This window comes from Pseudopodoces humilis, chromosome 2 (genome assembly GCF_049639895.1).
Source record: "Pseudopodoces humilis isolate 2021_Gansu_Grassland_sample_001 chromosome 2, ASM4963989v1, whole genome shotgun sequence".
NCBI lineage: Eukaryota > Metazoa > Chordata > Aves > Passeriformes > Paridae > Pseudopodoces > Pseudopodoces humilis.
In genome coordinates, this window is record NC_142201.1 from 48,309,369 (window position 1) to 48,330,548 (window position 21,180).

General features: G+C 35.8%; 1 protein-coding gene across 13 annotated transcripts in view; it reads left to right on the forward strand.

Moving 5' to 3' along the window:
- The window catches only part of MYCBP2 (MYC binding protein 2), a 172,573-nt gene that overhangs the window by 45,265 nt on the left and 106,128 nt on the right, over window positions 1–21,180 (forward strand). For 12 of the 13 annotated variants that reach the window (XM_088052247.1, XM_088052249.1, XM_088052253.1 and 9 more), the window contains exons 11-18: window positions 478–554; window positions 2,125–2,329; window positions 3,241–3,405; window positions 4,058–4,216; window positions 4,675–4,879; window positions 5,568–5,713; window positions 6,428–6,529; window positions 15,600–15,707. In XM_088052247.1, coding sequence (XP_087908373.1) covers window positions 478–554; window positions 2,125–2,329; window positions 3,241–3,405; window positions 4,058–4,216; window positions 4,675–4,879; window positions 5,568–5,713; window positions 6,428–6,529; window positions 15,600–15,707 — 1,167 coding nt within the window. The remainder of the gene's footprint in view (window positions 1–477; window positions 555–2,124; window positions 2,330–3,240; window positions 3,406–4,057; window positions 4,217–4,674; window positions 4,880–5,567; window positions 5,714–6,427; window positions 6,530–15,599; window positions 15,708–21,180) is intronic. The other variant, XM_088052251.1, reaches the window with a different exon arrangement.

Genomic DNA, 21,180 nt, shown 5'->3' on the forward strand with positions numbered 1-21,180 from the left:
TTGAAAGTTAACTCTCAGAGTCAAACCATACACCCCTTTTGAACCACCTTTCTGTCTCTAGTACTATTCATGATTTCCCAGTATTTTCCTTCAGTTGTATAATAAATATATAATTGTTTGATGCTTGGACTTTATAAAACGTTAGTTAAGCTATGGAACTCCTTGCTGTGGGTTAAAGTTAACAAGTTACAAGGACCACTAACTGGATTAAAGGCAGAAAGAATTACTTTGAAAAACACGTTTGCATCAGAATTTGAGGTAAAGAACTGGTGGTATCGATGAAGGTATTTTGAAAAAAATACCACTTGGCCTTTGCTTTGGGGTATTTTTGCTCTGTTGAGCTTGCTTTTGGCTCTGTCAGAACCAAAAAAAAAAAAAAACCATACTTGGTTACATGGACCAGCAGAATTTGATAGATAACTGGTCTGTGAAACTGCCTGGTTAAACTGTTCAGTTAACACAATTTTACTTGCACAGGTACAGGGTTTGATGAGGAATCAGCTGTCCTTGGTGCTGGGAGAGAGTTTGCACTGATGAAAACTGCTAGTGGAAAGGTACTGAAAATGTTCTGTAGTAAATAGCAAATTGCAGCTATAGATTTCTGTGTTTTTTAATTTAATCATTATTTTCCATAATTTATTTTTGCCTTTTCACTGTGTTAGAATGTATGTCTATGACTGTATTCAAATATATTTTTCAGAGTCTACTTTAAAACATAAAAGGCAAATAGTTATTTAAAAGCATAAACAGATAATTGGAATCCCTGAGAAATCCATGACTTGAATTTATAGCAACTTCTGCAGTCAGTCTTCCTGACTGAAGAGCTTTGTTTTAAATTTTGGGGAAAAAAAGGAAAATTTGGGGGGAAATAAGGGAAAAATTTGGGAAAAAATTGCCTTCTGTCTACAAATGATGTGTTAGCACCTTTGAAAATTTTACTACCTCATAACTTTCCACTGTCTGACCATAGTAATTTATTTAAATCCCATCCTGATTTTTTTTTTCCTGATCCTTTAGAGAATTATTGATTCCCCTGTGCAAATTTTTCAATTGATTTCTTTAAACCTATTCTTAATGATTTGATATGTTGTTCTGCTACAGTGGAGATTTTTTTAGAGGCATTTGCATATTCATGGAAATTCAGAAAATAGTGCTGTCACTGACTCTTTACATTATTTACTGTATTTCTATTTCGGTGTGAAAGACTAATGCTATTTATCGTGTAGAAGCGTAGTTCTTAATTACGTGTTGAAAATAGTTTTATTGAAATGAAGACCTTGCTCTTCTGCTGTCAGAACAGGGGGATTGTTGAAGATACAAACAAGTAAATATTTTGAGAAAAGTTAATGGTACGTAACAGAATTTGATCAAATAGTACTCTTAAGCATTGAGGGAGACAGATTAACTTGATCATTCAATAATCAAAAATGCCTGTTTAGTATAAAATTAACAAATATCCTGAGTTTGGTCTATAAAAAAGTTGTCTATTAAGGTAGGAAACACAATATATAAGGCAATGTAAAATGGGGCTTTAGGTGCCCCGTAGGTTGACATACTGATTTTATGGAGCTGTTGAGTTGCATGGTTCTAAAGAAAACTTTTTAGTTTGTGTCACTATTTTTTGTGTTTGTTCATGTGAAATACCCTGTTATTTATGTAGTTAGTGGCCACTGTGCATTTAGTAATAATGTTTTACAAATGTGTTGAAGCATATTAAAATACATAGTCATTTGTTATTTTAAATTGATTTTATTGTTATAATACCATCTTATTTTTACACGGACCAGGCATTTTTGTGAAGTGCTTTAAATGCTTAGTTTTCTCTGAGTAATTTCTTCTGTTCTTTCTTGTGTGTTCAACTCATCTAGCCAAACAATTATATATGAGAACTCACTAAGTGGCTCAGTAGAAAGTACATTTCAAAACAATCCAATCTAAGAATCTAATCAGAATGTTCCCCCATTAATTCAGAATTGATGGGTTTGAGACAGAGATACTGAAATAAAGTCAGGAAGAGTGTGGTGTGGTTTGAAGTGAAAGGATTTAAAAACAATACAACTTTGAGAATTATGTAATCTTGAAGTGCTGTAGCATAACTAAAACTGATAAATTTTTTTCTCCTAGATTTATTATACTGGCAAATATCAGAGCCTTGGAATCAAACAGGGTGGCCCTTCAGCTGGCAAATGGGTTGAACTCCCAATCACAAAATCTCCAAAGATTATTCAGTTTTCTGTTGGACATGATGGCTCACATGCCTTACTTGTTGCTGAGGATGGAAGCATATTCTTCACAGGTTCTGCTAGTAAAGGAGAGGATGGTGAATCAAGTATGTATCATTGGTTGCTTGACCAGTGGTTGGTCAAAAGCCTCTTTAAGAGTTTTTAATTTGAAAAAAAGAGTTTTAGTGCTTTCCAGGAACATGTAAGCATGCCATTTGTGCTGGAGATTGTGCTGGCCACAAGTCCTGACAATCAGTGCCAGAACCTCTCCCAGCTACAGAATCCAATCTGTGTTTTACCACAGTTTGGTGTGTAGTGGAAGTACTATTTCAGAGTTGTCCCGAAAAAAGATAGTCATAAGTTTGGTCAAAAGGCCATGCTGTCTGCCTGGGACTGGAAAAACTGGAGCCAAACTTTTGCCTCTTTGCTCTTGTTTTATTGAGCTTTGGAAATGGGTGTTTTGCTGGCTAGTGGAGAGGTGCATTGATGAGAACTTGTAGAAGCAGATCTTCTGTGTTTGATCAAGCAGAATTCTTCAGACATTAAACTCAACAGATTAATTTGATCTTCAGACCAAAAAATGCCTCATCAATATAAAATTAACACATTTCCTAGTCTTCATTTCTCTAGTTGTGTGTGTAGGATGAAATACACTTTGTAAGACAATTAAAGATAACTTCAAGTGCCCTGAAGCTGTGATCTGCTGTGATACTCAACTACATACTTCACTTTAGGAAACAGATGGTAGATGATGATGTGGTAGATGAATAAGAATAATTAAAGTGTTTTGAAATACTTGAAGAATCATTTCTAAAGCATACATGATCTAATCATGTCTTTGCTTGCCATTGAATTTTTTAAGAGGAACCAGTGTAATCCAGTAAAAATTAGACCAGGAGATTGTACGTATAGTTACTTGTTTGGGTTTTTTTCATGAGTGGTCTGAAAACTAGTTATGCATCTGATGGTTCGGGGATTTTTTGGTAGATTTACTTGCACTTTATTTCTTTATTTGAAGCTAAAAGCAGACGGCAATCAAAACCATATAAGCCTAAAAAGATTATTAAAATGGAAGGAAAGATTGTCATATCGACAGCGTGCAATAATGGAAGCAGTTCTGTAATTTCCAAAGATGGAGAACTCTACATGTTTGGAAAAGATGCCATTTACTCTGACAGTACAAGTAAGTTGTTACTTTAAATTATTTTTTTAGCTGAAGTAATTGAAATTAGTCTGTAAGTTTTTAGCCCATGAAAGTGTTGTGTGTTTCTTACTTTCCTAATGTACTTGTGACATTCTGTTGGGTCAGACAAATATGACAGAAGGGTAGAAAAAGGCAGTTTCCTAAAGTTCTGTAAAAGAATTTAGCAGCAGGGGTGACAAATATGCAAATTAATTCTTCCACTAAGGAGAAATAAAAAGACATTAACTTGTATTAATCTGACACAAGGAGGCCACACAGGAGAGTCACAGAAATAAGATGTGCTTTGCAATGGACAAAGGTGATCCTGTACACCCCAGTTTAAGTAAAATATTAATGACTTTTTAATCATTAAAAAGTCCAATGGCTTTATGACTCTTTTCTAGTTCTTTTTCAAAACAAGTGATTTGCAGCACTTTCAGGTTTACTTTTGACTTTTCATATTTTTCCGGACAAGTTGCCTAGGCCTAGTTCTCCTTTCACTTTTTATTCTAGCACTTGTTTTTTTATCTGTTTTTCTCCCTTGCTGTAAATTTTTAAATTGTCAGTATCCACTAACAGTTTTGTTACATCATTGAGTTTCCTTCTTGGCTAGAAAGTGCAATTTGTCACTTAAATGTTTTATGTCTTTTAGGTTTAGTAACAGATTTGAAAGGCCATTTTGTGACTCAAGTAGCCATGGGCAAAGCTCACACCTGTGTGTTAATGAAGAATGGAGAAGTGTGGACATTTGGAGTAAATAATAAGGGACAGTGTGGACGAGACACAGGCTCTATGAGCCAGGGAGGAAAAGGTATGGGATCTTGATGTTTATTTTCGTTTTCTTTTGTGTGCTGGCAAATACCAGAAGTGAAAAAGCTAAACATTTTATTATAAAATGTAATTGCAACACTAAAGCTTGAATGCATAAAACCCGATTTAAAAGATCAAGCATGCAGAGAGAGATTTCAAAAAAGGCAGTGTGCTGGCTGAGCAGGCAAATCGGGCATTCCTAGTCATTCCTTTTAAAACCTCATCTGTGAGTGTTCTTCAGAGCTCCAGCAGTAAGCCACTGTTCATAGACACGTAGAATAGCTTGAGGTGGAAGCGGTCTTTTAAAGGTCATTTAATGCAACCCCCTGGCAATGAGCAGGGACATCTTCAACTAGATCAGGTCGCTCAGAGCCCTGTCTAACCTGTCCTTACTTCTCTGGGTAACCAGAACCCTCTCTGGCCTCAGAAGGCAAATATTTATTTCAATATCTTAATTAGGGTTTGGAGTTGAGAACATGGCAACAGCAATGGATGAAGACCTGGAAGAGGAACTGGATGAAAAAGATGAGAAGTCCATGATGTGTCCTCCTGGCATGCATAAATGGAAGCTGGAGCAGTGTATGGTGTGCACTGTATGTGGAGATTGCACAGGCTATGGAGCCAGCTGTGTTAGTAGTGGGCGTCCTGATAGAGTACCTGGAGGGTAAGCAAATCTGTGGGAATGTGGGTGGCTAAAGCACTTCTTGAATGTGAACCAAGTTGAAATTTCTATCTAAAGTAACTTTATAGCTAATTATATAGTTGTATGTGCTTTTACAATCAGAAATGGCTTAAAATATCTGAAAATAGCTTATGGCTGCAGGTGATTAAGTTTTAAAAACTGGTTTTTACTTGTAGTAATGTATGTGTAGAACTGCATGTAAGCATGTAGTTCTTTACTGGAGGCTCTTGGATATGGGCACCAATATAATTTCTGTCTCTTGACAGAGCTGCCGGCTCAGGATAGCCTTTCTTTATCCTGCGATGGAAGTTTATCTTGCTGTTCAAGTTGCTTTTGTTACTTCTTAGTTGAGCTGCAGATGGCAACTGTGTCACTGTTACTATTTCTTCAGTATTTTGTGTGCTCATTGTTTCCTTGTTCATGTTTTCATATGGCGTATGTGAAATTAAGTAAAGTTAATGCTGAGAAGTCAATTCAGTGGCTGGTCAGTGTATGGTCCTGGCACCATTCAACAGCAGCTAGGATTCAAACTAGCTGTCCTTCCTGTTTATCTTGGGAAAACTTGCATATCCACAGGTAGAACAAAATAATAATCTATGTTTTAATTACAAAGGCATCAGTAATGCACAAAAAATAAATGGTAGTGATAAAGCAACTCTGTTTGCTGCAGAATCTGTGGCTGTGGCTCAGGTGAGTCAGGCTGTGCTGTGTGTGGCTGCTGCAAGGCGTGTGCTAGAGAACTGGATGGCCAGGAAGCAAGGCAAAGAGGAATCCTTGATGCTGTAAAAGAGATGATACCTTTAGATCTCTTGCTAGGTAAGTGATGTGAAATTAGAAAAATGGTTTTTAATTTTCATTTTGTCTGCACTTTTTTTTTCCCCTCAGTACATTTGTTTGCACACTATTGTTACAGGACAATATATACTTAGAGTATAATGTTAAAATGGTTCTTAACAGTCAGATTCATTTATTGGTGATATAGCAAAGTGGGATCATTCCATTAAGTGAACTGTTCTAAGCTTACCCTTACTGTAGTCACTGGTGCCACTTTGTAACCTCTGTACTTATGATACTAATGTTGATACTTCAAAGTTGTTCTTGTCCTTTTTGATATCCTGAAAATTTTTCTGTAATGTTTTCTTCAGGACTTAAGCGTTCTTAAACTAAAACATGGCTAATTCATGTAATACTTTTTAGAAATATAGACAATCATGGACTTGGTTTAATAATACTTTGTGAAACATTTTAGGGGATAATGGAGATATCCCTGAAAACATGTAACTATATATATATATATGCCTAACTACTACTTAGTGATGTTGGAAATGTCATCTTCATGAAAACCAGGAAATTACGAGATAAAGCTTAGAACTCCTCCAAATTTACTCAGATCCTTTGTTTCTTGTCAGGGCCATATAAAGAGCAGCTAGTTAGTAGATTTTCAGTTTTCATTTACTTCTTTTAGGGTTTATTGCCACAATAACAATTTTAAAGATAATATTGCTTATTTTATTTTCTTAATCTATTCAGCTGTCCCTGTCCCTGGAGTTAATATTGAAGAACACCTTCAGTTACGACAAGAAGAAAAGCGGCAACGTGTAATTAGGAGACATAGATTGGAAGAAGGAAGAGGTGAGTGACTTACTGAGAAGGGGCTTGAATAGCTTAAGAAACTTTTGAGTCTGTTTTCTAAGAATGAAAATAGTCTTCCTCCAGCGAGCCTGTACAGTTATCAAATTAAATCAGATCCTAAGTAGGTAGTTTATGTAGCGTGCTTTTAGGAAAAGGTGAAAAATCTGTGTTTAACAAAGTCTGCATATAAGAATCGCAATTTTAATGGTGGAAAGGAGTGTTTTATATCACTTTCACAAGTCAGTTTTTATTTTTTTTGCTGTTTCCTAGTTGAATGATTGTTTTTTAAAATGTAGGTCCTAAAACATATTTATATGAAGAAAGGACTACAAGCCTATCCCATGCAATTTATCTATTATATGAATTATCTAATTAATGTAATAAATTATTCCATTTCTGTTGTATAATAGTAGGCAGAATTTTCTTTTATAAAATGAACTTTACTGTATTTAAGTGTCATGAGAATATTGAGTCAGACTGAATTAATAAAACACCACTGCAACATTTCAAAATTTTCTTACGTTTTATCTACGTCATTGTTGATTTTCCACACGATAATGTACCTGAAGAACTTTTCAGTACTCTTCATGTTCTAAAATGCCTCAGTGTCTTGTCAAATTAAACTTGAGAAATTTAGACTGATATAAACTGTAATATTTTTGTAAAGAATGATGATGTGGTTACTAAGATTATTGTGTGTTGAGAAGAGGAATACCTTACTGGGATGTACGCTCTTTCAAGTTCCTGCTGTGTTAGTAAATACCACTTTGATTCTTCTTTTATGAATTAGATACTGGTTTTACTTGAATACAAAATGTGCCTTGCAATCCAAATTATTTCCTAGACTGTGCCAGTTACTCTTGTGATGTGAATTGTGCCTTTATTATACTTGCATTAAGAAATTGCTGGTTTTAACCACAAACAAGGAGCAACAAGAAAGAGAAAGCTTGTAGTTGCCTATGCTTATAGAAAAGGATGGAATATTTATTTTTCTTTGCATCTTTGTGGCTAATTTTAGCTGTGAGGTGAAGAGAGGAAGCCTTTGTTTAGGTCATGTCATAGCTGCTGCATGCTGCTGGCAAGTGTTAGGTGCAGCTAACAATTTTTTCTTGAATCCTAATTAAATGCCCAGGAAGTATTGAAAGGTGCCACTGTTCAGCTCATCAGTGATGACAGAGCTGGGAGGTAAATCTCGGTTAAAAGAAAAGAGTGGCAGAGAAAAATTTACATTTGCTTCTATTTCTGTGGTTAGAAGTAGAACCAGAGCAGCTTATCCCTTCTGTATGCCATCTGTTTCAAAAAGCAAAAAAAGATCAGTTGAACAGTATCAGGACTGTACTGTTATGGTTGGTTTTATAAGTGTATGGGTGAAAGGAGGTCATAGTGAGGTGGGGATTGGTCTTTTCTCCCAGGCAACCAGTGACAGGACAGGAGGACAGTCTTAACGCTGCACTAGGGAAGGGTTAGACTGGACATTTGGAAGAAGTTCTTCACAGAAAGGTGATTACGAATTGGCTGCACAGGGATGTGGAGGAGTCACCATTCCTGAAGGTGTTTAAGGGAAGACTGGATGTGGTGCTTAGTACCATGGGGTATTTGATCATAGGTTGGACTCAATGATCTTGAAGGTCTTTTCCAACCTAGTTGAGCCTGTGATTCTGTGTAAGGTCTGCAACTAAAGATATTGTTGGCCAGCTTGTTGCATACATTTGTGTTACGTTCTCTGTCTAAAGAGCATTGAAATCCCGTAACTGTGTGGCTGTGGGAGGTAGTGGGTATGCCAGTCTGGAAGGATTGGAGCATAGCCTCCTGTTTTGGTTCAGAATGACTTGTGATGAAGCTGGGAACAGTGTTTCACAAATACTTAGAGATCTTGATTTATATAATCAGGTATGAATATTTGATTTGATAATCCATTTTGATTTGCATAATCAGATTAAAGAGCTTTTGTGCTTCTCCATCCAAATGCTGCAGTTTTTCATTAATGAGTTGGTGCAAAAGAGCACCATTCTTGACAGCTCTTATGATGCTGCTTTTTTTATAAGAGAGAACAAGAACATTTAAATCTACTAGATTTCTTGTGCAAAAGGTTTTGCAGTCTGATAAAACCATATATAACATGTTAAAAGAACAGGCAGGTTACTTGTTGCTTAGTTTTCCCAAGAGTTCTAGTATATGTGCATATGTAACTGAACAAATCTGTTGGGAGATCTGAAGAAAACTTTCAGCCTTTCAGTGTTCTGAAAACACTGCTTAGTAAGTTAAAGGCTGGACCAGCTCTTTAGGGCCGTTCCTTAGGGTACGCAGTGTTTAGTCTGTCAGGATTCTGATTTCTGGGTTATTGAGTGTGCGAATGTGTGTCTTCTGTTCTTTTATAAGAAACAAAGAATGTGTAGTTTATGAGAGTCAAGAATGGGATCCATCACCAAATGTTGCTGCATGCTCTTTAGTTCAAGTTGGTGCTGTTTATTCAATACAAGTGTTTTCAGTAAATCTTGAATGTCTTGTGAACAAGAGGACTATGAAAGCTTTAAAAATACAGGAATGTTTCATTCCTATAACGGTCATGCAAATAAAACAAAAAATCACAAAGAAACCTCTCACCTGTTTGCCCACTGAATGTGTTGAAATAGGACTAGAGGTTAGGAGAGAGGTGTAAGAGCACAAGTGCTGGGATCATACTGGTTTTTTAGTTGTCTAATTATTCTTCTTTACCAAAGCTCTACATTTAGTCCTTTTACAGGGACCTCTGATACAAAAATATGTTCTTGGGGTCCACTTGAATTAAGATATGTCTGCAGGTGAGACAATCATTTAATTCCTTCACAAGATTAGTTGTGGTCTCTTGTATTGAAGAAGATATGAATCCTTATCTTTATTTGCATTTATCAGAAACTGCTAACTCTGAATTTGAATGTTCAATGGTAGTTGTTGTTAATAGCTGCAATATCAGTGACCTGGTTCAATGTTACTGTCACAAGCAATTAACTTGCTTCTCACACATCACCCAAGTAGCCTGCCGCTGTTGTAAGGGACCTGAATACATGCTGCTCAGCAGCAGCACACTAAGTAACTCCAGAAATTTTAAGTGCTTATGCTGAGGATTTCTTTGTTTTTTATCTGGAAATGAGTCTCAAACTATAGTTGCTTTGATGGAATTGTACCAGCCAATAATTTTTATGTCTTGAATCAATAATTCATGTTGCTGTATTCAAGAAAAAAATTCTACTTTAGTGAAAAAATAGATCCTTTAAATTAAGAGTGGGTTAAAAAAAGTTTGTTTGGGATAATCAGCTATTTTAAAAAGTTTGTAATTTTCTTAATATTTATTATAGTTCTTTGCTCTTTTCTGCACACAAGTGACTGTGACAAGCAGTGAAGAGGGCTCAAAATCAATTCCACATTTTTGAGTAGAGTATATGACCTGAGAAATAAAGCCAGCTGTATTCATCAGAGCTTTATGCTAAATTATATCATCTCAATATAATTTTTGATGGAATTATCTCAGCTCTTCACTGTCTCTGTTCTTCTGGTGAGAAGTGAAGGAGCTGATTTTCCATATGGTGAAGTGTTTTTTGTTTTTCAAGCTGGTTTGGGGCTTGATGAGAGTAATGAAAGATGAATATGGAAGTAGTTGTACTTAATTGTTTTCTGTGGCAATGAGGAAATTTTGTATGTTAGAATGTTCAGAACATGGTTAATTTTTTTTTTTTCCTATGAAACTAGTTTTTTCATCATGGGGGCATTAAGTTATACCTTAATAAATTACAGAAATCTGTGGGTCACACTGTACAATTAATGTAATGAACCTAAGACAAGCTTTTTCTGAGAGAGCTCATCTTGAAAGCTGTTCATGAGACTTTTTCAGATTGGTATTTGAAGTAATAGAAGTTGGAGTAGTCAAAGATTTCAATTTATCACTTGAAGATAATTCTGGGGTTTTTTTTTCAGAAGACAGTGAGAATGTTAAAATAGCTTTTTAAGCTATATTTAACTAATAAGCTAAAAAAATACAGAAATGGTTATCAATGCAGTGATAATAAATGGTCTCATGCTCCACTGATATTTCACTACTACTCTTTCTCAACCTACGATGTAAAAAGGTCTAGATGATCATTACTGAGATGCAGATTTGGTGTGTAATTAAGTATGGTTTAGCTTTTGATGCCCTTACAGAAAGGGAAAATTAATTTTCCATCAGTCTTATCCTACTTGCAACAACAAAGAACCCTCAGAAAATTGATTGATTTTAGTCCAAGCCACTCTGTTTTAAGACAATATTATCTGAGGCTGCCTAGATCTGGGCATTTTTTCATTTTTCTTAAGTGTAACTGATTCATTTAATTCGGTGATTAGTTTTACCATGGTAGAATAAATATTATATAAATCTGTTTAACATCTGCACAAGCTGCTCTGAGCTTGGAATCAGTTTCTGTTCACTGCTGAACATATACCTAAATATACAGTAGAACTATATGTATAAGTGCAATATTATGTATTAAATAATTGTGTATCTTCTTTTTACGGTTTTAGTTAGGTGCTTATTTTGATGCTTTCAGGATTACTTTAGTTTCAAAGTCTTCAAACAAACCAAAATCAATCAAAGCCTTTTCACTTAAAACAATATTGAACTCACAAATGACTTTTTAAGGATGCTTTTAAGAGAAAGCGGTAGGTTTTTACCCCTGATGATCAGGTATGGTTCCATGAAGTTACATTGTTGCACTTGAGTCTGTGATTTCTTTCTGAAAGAACTAATTTTTATTAAAACTGATGTGTACAGTAAAAATATTCCTACTGTAATTTCAGAAATCAGATTTGTAGTAGCCTTAGAACAGTTTTGGTTAATATTTGTTGTTTTAATTTACTTCATGTATTTATATGTAGAAATGCATCATTCGTATTAATTTAACAATATATACAAAGTCAAGTATTCAGAAGGGAGAAAGGGTCAAAATTAAGATTATCGTAAGCCTTACTTCCGTCTCATTCTGTTTTTACTCCCATGTTGCCCTGAATGCTTGTTTTGGCTAGTGTTCATCTCCCTCTTTTAAAAGGCCTTAATTTTCCTTCCATACCTGATTTGTACAATTTCAGTGTTGTTTTAAGACTGCAGGATGCAGACATGTATCCTGTCTTCATTTTCAGTGTTTTGAAAAAAAGAAGCAATCTGCAGTTGACCCTAGTGCTTGCAAAATATGACATTCTCCATGAATGTTTTTGCCTTAATAATAAATTGCTAGTCATAGTCTGAAAAATACAGTTTTAAAGAATATGCTCTGTAACTATTAGCACTGCCTTAAAAGAATATTAAATTTTGTTTCCTTTAAGGCTTTATGGGTGGGGCATTATTTCATTTTAATGTTTTCCACTTTTAGTGGAACTGAAGCATTTGTCTCCAGTTCTACTTTCTGAAGTTTTTTTCTTCAAAATTGACCTGTTGACCTATTAGATAACTAGTTTCCTATACTAGGCTTTTATGTCCCTATTTTATTACTAAAGTAACCAGCAAAAACACCCTCCCAAAAGAAAGTGCTTGGTCTCTTTCAAGAAGCCAAAAATAGGTTTTTACCACAGAGGGATCCAACCTAGGACTTTGCTCTGCAACGTGAATTTATACTGCTTTTCTGTATGTATGTGTCATCGTGTACTATTTTTTCAGGTAGCCTGCTGTGTTCAGTGCACTAGTACAGAAGTCAGCATTTGAGATCGTTGATTTCAGTCTCCTGCAATCACAGCTTGCCAAATAGCATTTGTTTAGGGTGAGATACTAGAAGAAATCAAAGTATGTGTAATGTGATGTCAAACACTAAACTCTTTCATAGTTGTGTCTAAGAGCTTAGATGACCAAGAGTGCCAGAGTACATAAGTACATGTGAAATGAAATTATATACATTTTCCTGAAGTCCACTGCATTATTTAATAAATGCATTCTATTTGGAGAAAATTAAATTATTTCTGTGGTTAGATATACTTTTTTTATGCTTTGAATTAATTCCCTGCCAAACAATGTCCATTTTAAAAAGTCTGGACCAAGAAAGGAAGGTTAGTCTTGACATACCAGCTAGGGCTGTTCAGCATCTCAGCTCAGCTATGGAAAAACAGTCTGTGAAGGGAGAGAATGAATGTCGTTTTGCAACATATAGTGACTTATTTAAAATAGCTCTGAAGTCTACCAGTGACTCCTCTTTGCTTATCTCTGTGACTTTATCTTTTAAAGTAGAGACTAGTAATAGATTGTTATCCCCCATGCAGATCTATCATAGAGACTTCTGAAGCAGTTTTCCAAATAATACTCTGCAGGTATTTTTTAACAAATTCAAGGAAGTATCTCATGCATGGCTGGATTATTCCACCAGAATATTCTCAGCACTTATCTTTGCTCCCTTTATACAGGCAACCTCAGATGTAAGCAGAAACCAGACACAGCCTCCATGAATTGTTGTAGTGTTTTGTTGCTTGTGCTATTTTGGAGGGAGAGGGAAGTAGTTTGCACCTTGCCAGCACATGACCAAGGAGGCAGACATCACAATGCAGTCAAAATGTAGATTTTGATTTCATTGTTGTAGTCTCCTATTCTGTTATGATCATGTTAGAGATTTAGCTTGCATAAAAAGCCAAAGGGGATAACAGAAGCGTTACATGGATTTGGGTACAAATTACTGTGAAATGGCAATCTATTGCATTTAACTTTGTTTTGGATTCAAGTTCTTTATGCAGTGGTAAATGTAGAGTATATTGGAATATGCAGAAGCAAAGATAAATCCTGAATTGGTCAGAAGATTAGATTGTCCCAGAATTGTCATGTTGACTAGGAGAGTGTGATTCAGATGAATAGCTTGGAAACTAATGCCATGCTGGAGCTGACAGCCTCTTAGCTTAATAAACATCCTCTGTCCTACAAATCTGCAGTTCTTTTGCTCACCCTACTGCAGTTCACTTCCTTCTGTCCTCCTGAAATTCTCTTTTGTTATCTTTGCTCTTAACACTAAAATGCCAAAGACTGCCTGTGGAGCTGTATCTCGTTCCTGGCACAGTTTGTTGTGCAAGCATTTTTTGCAACTTCAGAATGTTTGCCTAAGTTATCTAGAGATCATTCAGTCACCCACAAATATTTTAGATGTACACTTTTCAAGCCACACTCTTTGCAGTCCTTGCATCTCTTTTTGCAACTTTGCTAATCTGAGTTTCACTTTTGTGGTGTTGTCCTGTCCATTCTCTGTATCTTCAGATTTTAATTTCATTAGGAACTTTTCACGAAGTATGTCCTACTACTTTTGCCTTTTCTCATGTTCTTTGTTCACCTTTCATCTGTATCATTTGTCCTTCAGAGCTTTTTAGCTTTCATAATCTTCTTGTTATTCATCTTTTCCCCTTTTGCCTTTTCCTGATGTGCCTCAGGATACTCCTCACTATATGCCATCCAGTTGGTTAAGAAGCAAAATGTGTGGCGTAATTTTTTGTGTAAGTCAAAACTCTGGAAAGTAGAACATTAAATAGCAAGTGGTTTGGCAGAAAGTAATGTTTACCAAAAATGCATCTATTAAATGGACGTTAAGGGGGAGCAGTAGTAAGACAACTGAAAGAACAATCTGCAAGATGAAGGTAAATCAAAAGCAAATTATGATCCTTCATTAGGAGAAGGAGCTCTGAATTAGCAAGAGGATCTGTTCTGGAATAAAGACAGTCCAAATAAATACAGTAGAACAAGTAAAAATTCTGTGCTGTGCACAGAAACAAACATGACTGAGGAAGTTTAGGGCCTCTATTCTCTAACATGTTTGAACCTCTAAGCTAAGGGGATAGACAATAATGTATTTTTAAAACACTTTTCATTTTGTTTTTTAAGTAAATGCTAAAACTTGGGAGCTTTTCTGTATGAAGACAGTTTCTTCATCTGAAGGTTCTAAAGCTAATAGATTTGGCCTAACTTCCACTTAAGTGTCTATCCACGCTGTTTAGTATTAGTGAAGGAGGTGATGGTCTAAAGCTGATAGCAGAAAACCTCAGGCAAAGGGCATTTATGAGAAGTTAACCTGCATTGTCTTATTTATGAAGTTCAGCTAAGAAATGAGGGTATCAGTGAAATTGTAGAAGAAGGAGGAATATTTGTATTCAAAGTTTCACATAAGCAGTTTGTAACACAACAGCCTGATTTGGGGTGCTTTTGTTTACTGTTTGTGGAAGGGCTGGATTTGGGAAACTGAGTGTCACTTGGCAGCATTTATTGCTCCTGATTCATGGCTTACGTTGAATGTGAGACTTCTGAAAGGATTAAGACATGTCCAAAAATTTCTTGGTGGCATGTTTTACCTATAAAACAGGAGAAATACAGATTGAAGAAACAAATTGCTTGTCCATGACCTGCTTATACTCAGCCTCAATTGGGCATAGTACCTCACTGCCGAAGTCTAGATTTTTAAAAGGAAAAAGCAATCTGGAAAAAAATTTCAATACATGTATCATTGCTTTCTTTAAATCAAATCTTCTCTTGAAGACCTTTCAATAAATGGAAAAATATTTTTAAAATAAATGGATTTCAGAATTACTAAGTAGATAAGAAAAGATCCATATGATTTGAGTAACTTTCTTCATTAAACATGGAACTTTTTCTTTAAGACTTATAACTCTGCATCTTAAATATAGTAATTGCAAACAAATCTGTGGTGGTGGTTTTTAAATTTAGCATTGATCTTGTTCCAATTAGTATTTTGAATGTTACATTGTTGGATGTAAGGCATGATAATTACTCTTTTTATCTTTCAAAGACAATAATGGGTATTCACTTCCAAATTTTACTCTAGTGTATGTTGTATTTGTTGTTTGCAGTACAGTTGCATACTTAGAAATTCAGGTAAAATTATCGCTGTGAGATATTTATTGGTTATTTGCAAAAGTTATGAAGAAATGGTGAGTTTCTTGTATTTTAAGGTGTTTTGAATTTAAAAAAACAAGACTATAATTATTATTCTTTTTGTTTTTTTCATTGTTTTTAATTTGAATTTTTTGTTTAACATACTGTTACCATTTTGTGAGCTTTCCTATGCATGTGCAAAATGTTTCTCCTCAGGCCCCCTTGTAATTCCTGGTCCTATTTTTATGAACCATCGAGAACAGGCTCTAGCCAGAATCAGACTCTCTCCAGCACCGCTAAAGCATAAACGGGACAAGCACAAAGGTATTTGGTATTCCTTATTGACTAGGGTGGAAATAAGCCCAGCCTCCCAGTCACTTCTTCCAGATGCTGAATCTGTCTTTTCAAAGAACTGCACAAAATGAGTTCTGCCTTTCTTCCTGTTAGTATCTTGTTACCTGAGGAGAAAGAAAATGCATTTAAATGTTGATCTTTCTTTAGATGTGTAAGTGTTCTGTCTGCATCTTTGTTTTTCTTCCACCCTTTTCTTTTTTGTGAAATATGCATTGTCTTTCTGTGTGTCTTATTTCTAACGCTGTCTCATTCTTGAGGTTCTTTATTTTTATTGTAGGAAACTTAACATGTTAGAGTGACTCAAGACTGTTGCACTGCATTTGTGTTGAGTTTTTCTTATCCTTTGTGTTGTCTATTTGGGGTGATTACTTGAACATAGCAGTTCCAGGCTTGTTAATTTCGGCATAAATCTTTTCAGATACGTTATCATTCAACAAGCCCTTCTTAGGAGTGAAGTACTTGAAATAATGTGAACATTACTATTTGATAACTTTGAATGAGGAGAATGCAAATCAAAAGGTTTTTCTGTGCAATAATCTTGAGTTAAATGTTTTTTAGAGAGTATAAGTATGAAGGAGTCTTGATATTTCAGGCATTTTTGTATGTCTGGGAAGCCAGTTCATTATATCTTCAATTTCTAAGTGTGTTATTTCAGGTATAATTATGTCAGTATGTGAGTTCAGACATAAATGACACGTATGTTTCTTGGAAAATGATAGTGTATTGTAATTAAATATTGTATTGTAATTAAATATTTCAGCTGAACTTATTGAAGTTGAGCTTTCTCAAATCTGATCATAGATTATATATATCTGTGTACTGATGTGTCTGTACGTACATTAATTATATATAAATACAAATATGAAAAATGGAGGTTACAGACCTGATCAAAGTGAGTAGGAGGCTCCTAAAAATGGTGAATGGTTCAGAATGCTTCAACTATTTTCTAAAGAACATCTAAATATTACAAGAGTTAGTATGGCATTTCAGTTGAATTAGTGGAAGTTACTGATTGTATTTGGCATGTATGCAAACAAGCTATATGTCAGTTTGAAGCCTTATGGGATAAAGTTTCAGTGTGTGTGGGTGATAGGCTTACTGAGTTATGAGCATACTGTATCATAAAATCATCTTAAGATACTTCATGGAAATGAAAGCAAAATCTGATCCTGAATCTGCATAACATTCAGTCTTACTGAAAGGCATATTGTCTGAGCTTTAAGTCTTGGTGAGTTAAGTAGAATAACTTATCATAATCTCACTGGAGAAGTTGCATGCTGAAAGAGGAAATACTGAGTTTAAATGTTACGTGAGTGACAATTCGCTGATGGCCATTATTCCTGAACTGGATGGTTCTGCTTGTTTTACTGCAAACCCTTGGCTCCACAGACAAGTGCATAAAGGAGTCCACTTTTCCTGGCTACATCTGTGCTTTTTTGGCACATGTTAGATGTTGGAACTCGCTTCAGATTAAGTATCTCCTTACAAGAGGTATTTTCATTAGTGTTAGTTTGAGGCTTATGTTGCCTCTTGGAGTTGTAAGAACAGTGTAAAGATCTGTGTTGTGCTAGAAGATTTTTGTCAGATATGCCCTGAATTGAACATTTCTTTTTCTTTAAGGAAGGCTATATGGAAGGAAATACTCAGTTTTTGTTCTTTGTGTCTTATGCTAAAAAAATGAGGTTTTCAAGTAAACTTTTAGACCCTTCTCTGCCTCAGAAGATTGCCTTTCAAAAGACAGCCATAAATTCCACTAGGAACTAGAAATACCCCTTAGCTTCTCCAAGAGATTCCAAGGGGAAAAAGGAAAACTGGTGAAGTGGGTTGTTACCCATGTAACAGGCAAGGTGGGAATTGGAAAGGGTAATGTATATTTCTTATCTTAGAAGGCACGCCTCTCCTTGAGGCAGAATGTAAAAGCTATAATAGAGCAGAGATAAACGGACATTATCACATTGAAATCGGCAAGTTTTTTGTTCTGTTTTTTCAAATTGTGCTTTCCAAACTGTCTTCCTTCAGATTTTCTGCCATAGTAGTCTTCTTCACACATCCAAGACCATCAAGATCTTTGGGCAAGGAACATTTAGTTCAGCTGGTAGTACTGATAAGACCAGTACTAAACTTGCTGGTACCTACCTGCTGCCGCTTCCCTGCTTGCAGCTGCAGGACTTCTCTTGATAATGATATTTAAACTTGAATATGGATAGCTTCTTCAGGACTTCTTCAGGCAATTATGGTCTAATATAAAAAGTGTATTTGATATGTACTTATACATACTGTCAAACCATGGAGTTATGGAATGGTTTGGGTTGGAAGGTACCTTAGAGATCATCCAGTCCCAACCACCTGATGTGGACAGGGACACCTTCCACTAGATCAGGTTGCTCAAAGTCCCATCCAACCTGGCCTAGAACACTTCTGGGTGTGGGGCATCCTTGATTTCTCTGGGCAACCTGTTCCAGTGCTTCATCACCCTCAGAGTAAAGAATTATTTCATAATAATCTGCCTGTCTGTCACTTGTGGAATTCCCCAATTTGATTGTCCAGTTGAAAACTCCAACTTCATTGAAACAGCTGACTTTTTAGAAATCTTGCCATTATCATTTACTCTTTTCACATTTACATTTCTCACATTATCATATTATATATGATATATATGCATATCAAATCCTTGTTACTGCAAAAAACTGCATACTTAAGCATAGTCTTCCTGATCTGTCTTTCACAATTATAAACAGAAATTAAGTATGACATTTTTGGTATTCATGGAGTGGTTTGATACTAAGAAGAAAAATGAGCTTGTGCTTCATCCTCATTCTTTAATTGAGGTAGTGAGTTTCCAGTCCACATCTGCAATCCCTGTGTATTCCCATAACTGGGGATCTGAGTAAAAAATATTAATGGAAGTCTGTACAATTTTCTCAACTGCAGAAATGAACTGAGTAGCAATATAAAACAAAGTAAGCTTCTTGAGCCAGCTAAGATTCAGCAGTTTGAATGCCACCTTTTTCCTGTATTTGGAAGTAGTGGTAAATGTTCTAAGGAATGTGAAACAAATATCCTGAAAAGGACAAAGACTTGATGAAGCTGAACCTGCATGGATGGAGCAAGATACAGGTCAACCATTTTGCAAGTACTAAGACAGAATTACCAGATGTTCAAGAAAGCTTACTTGGAATTTGCTTTTTAATATTTTAGCTAAGATACCATGTGAAGGGCAGAGTAGTTTGAAGCACTCATTGGCGTGAGCCAGCTGACAATGAAAACCTACACATAAGGCTGAGTTTCTAATTAGGACATGAGTTTATCACAACTTCATTTTACGTGTTATGCACTTGTGGTTCTGCATATCATATTTTACCTATAAGCTCATTAAGCTCCGTATCAACCTCTCAAGCATCGAATAGACTGACTTTTTTTGCTGCCCTCAGGATAGATGATTTTCACAGCCAGAGTGTATTTCTCTTACCCCTGCATTGTAGCAATAAAATTGATATTTTAGCTGCAGTCTGGGGTAGACAGCCGGGAAGCTGGAGGTACAGGCTGATTCGTTAAAGTAATGTTGTAACGTCTGTGAATTAGATTATGGTATTCAGAACACCTTGTGAGGGTTGGACATCACAGAAACTAACCAGTAACTTGACCAGTATGCTTTATCTGGGTAATTGCTGCTGAACAGAACAAAAATTTGTTGGCATATGATGTGGTCTGAAGAGACAGTTACTGTAAGAATTTTTACTGTACAGTCATATTCCATGAAAGCTTTTCATCTGTGGGAAGAAGACATGTATTTAACATCGTTAGAAGTGCTTTTTCTGTCTTTCAAAGATGGATGGTAAGTGACAAATGGAGTATCACCACCCTTACTGCTGGGGAACACTTAACAAAATGCTTTTCCTCCGGTCTTGGCCAAGCAAGGGTCCACAGTGTTATTCTGTAACGATGGTGGGTTTGGGTTTTTTTGCCAGAAGTCTCATTTAAAGCTTATCACTTCACTTGCTATTGGGACTGAATGAGCTTTTCCTTTGTTCCTGGAAAGGCAGTGGTTTTTGTAGCAGCAACATGAGCCAAGAGAACTTCTAAGCGTGTTTAATGGAGGAGGAAAATTGTCTTCAGGAGTTGAGAATTTTCTGAGTGGTAGTGGGGATTTATTGGTTGCATTTGCATCTCTTTCCTTCCCCAGCTTTGAGATATCAAAGATGAGAACCCATCATTATGAAGTTGTTCATGGAGCACGCCCCCTCAGTGTTGACAGCAGGAAGTATTTCACAGCTTTTCCTTGGGGCTTTCTTCTCTCTCAGAGAGATGAAGTCAAAGTTTCTGTTCAGTGGTACTCCAGCTGGATAACACTGGATGTACTAACTTGCTCTGCTTAAAGGTTCCACGCGTTCAACAAGAAGAGTTACTGCTTCAGTAGGCTTTTTATGCTTCCCTTTCAGGAACAGTTATTTTGATATTACTTATAATGAAATGAAAAAGTGCACAATTGTTTGAAGAAAAAAAAAATGCATATCTTCCTAGTTTAGCTGTTCTTGAGACATGCAAATATGCTTTCAGAATCCACCTTTGAAACACATTGGAAGTAATGGAAGGAAAGATGACCCAGTTTATTTGCAGCCTTATTTCAAAGTGTGAGTTGTTCTAGCCAGTGCTGCTGGAAAAATATGATAATGTATTGGCCATGTAATGGAGTAACAGATAAACACTGTAGTCCAGAAGTACTGCTCTAAAAGTAACTAATAATAATCTATTTGGCTTTGTGTATTTTGGTCAAAAGACATTTTTTTCCTAAACAAGACTAGCCATTTTAATTGCAAGGGTTTTGTACCTAACCACAAATAAATTATCAAGTGCTTACCAAGTTTTGAAGATCCAAACAATTCAAAACTCTTTAGACTGTTACTAACCATGCAAAGAAGGCTGAGGGGAATTCCATTTTCAGTTAAAAAATTTCACACTTGAGCAAAGTAAGATACGTATGACAGACAGTTGCTTCTATTCCTGCCTTCTTAGTGCTTTGAGAAGTTAGCTTTGGGAATCGAAAATGACAACTTTGTATAATTTTATCCTTTAAAATAAATTTATTTCTCCAATAGGTATTTGAAAGACTTGTTTCATGTGAAGGTACTTGTCTCCACATCTTGCACGCTAATATTTAGTGTTTCCTCAAGGGGAGTACAGTGCTATGCTTTCATTTCCAGCTTCAGAGAAAATGAGGATATATCTAGAATCAGGTTTTATTTAAAGGTAGTATCACGTATTTATCAGCTGAGAAAGCAGAAATCCCTGCTAACAATACTAATTTTTATTAGTAGTTTCTGAAGCCCTTTAGAGCAGGTTTTTTTTCTTACAATGAGGTAGAAAATGCACGTGCCTCATAAGTTTCTGCAGATCACTTGATATGCTGCTGTTTGTTACCTGTCCAGAAGACACCCTCTGCTAC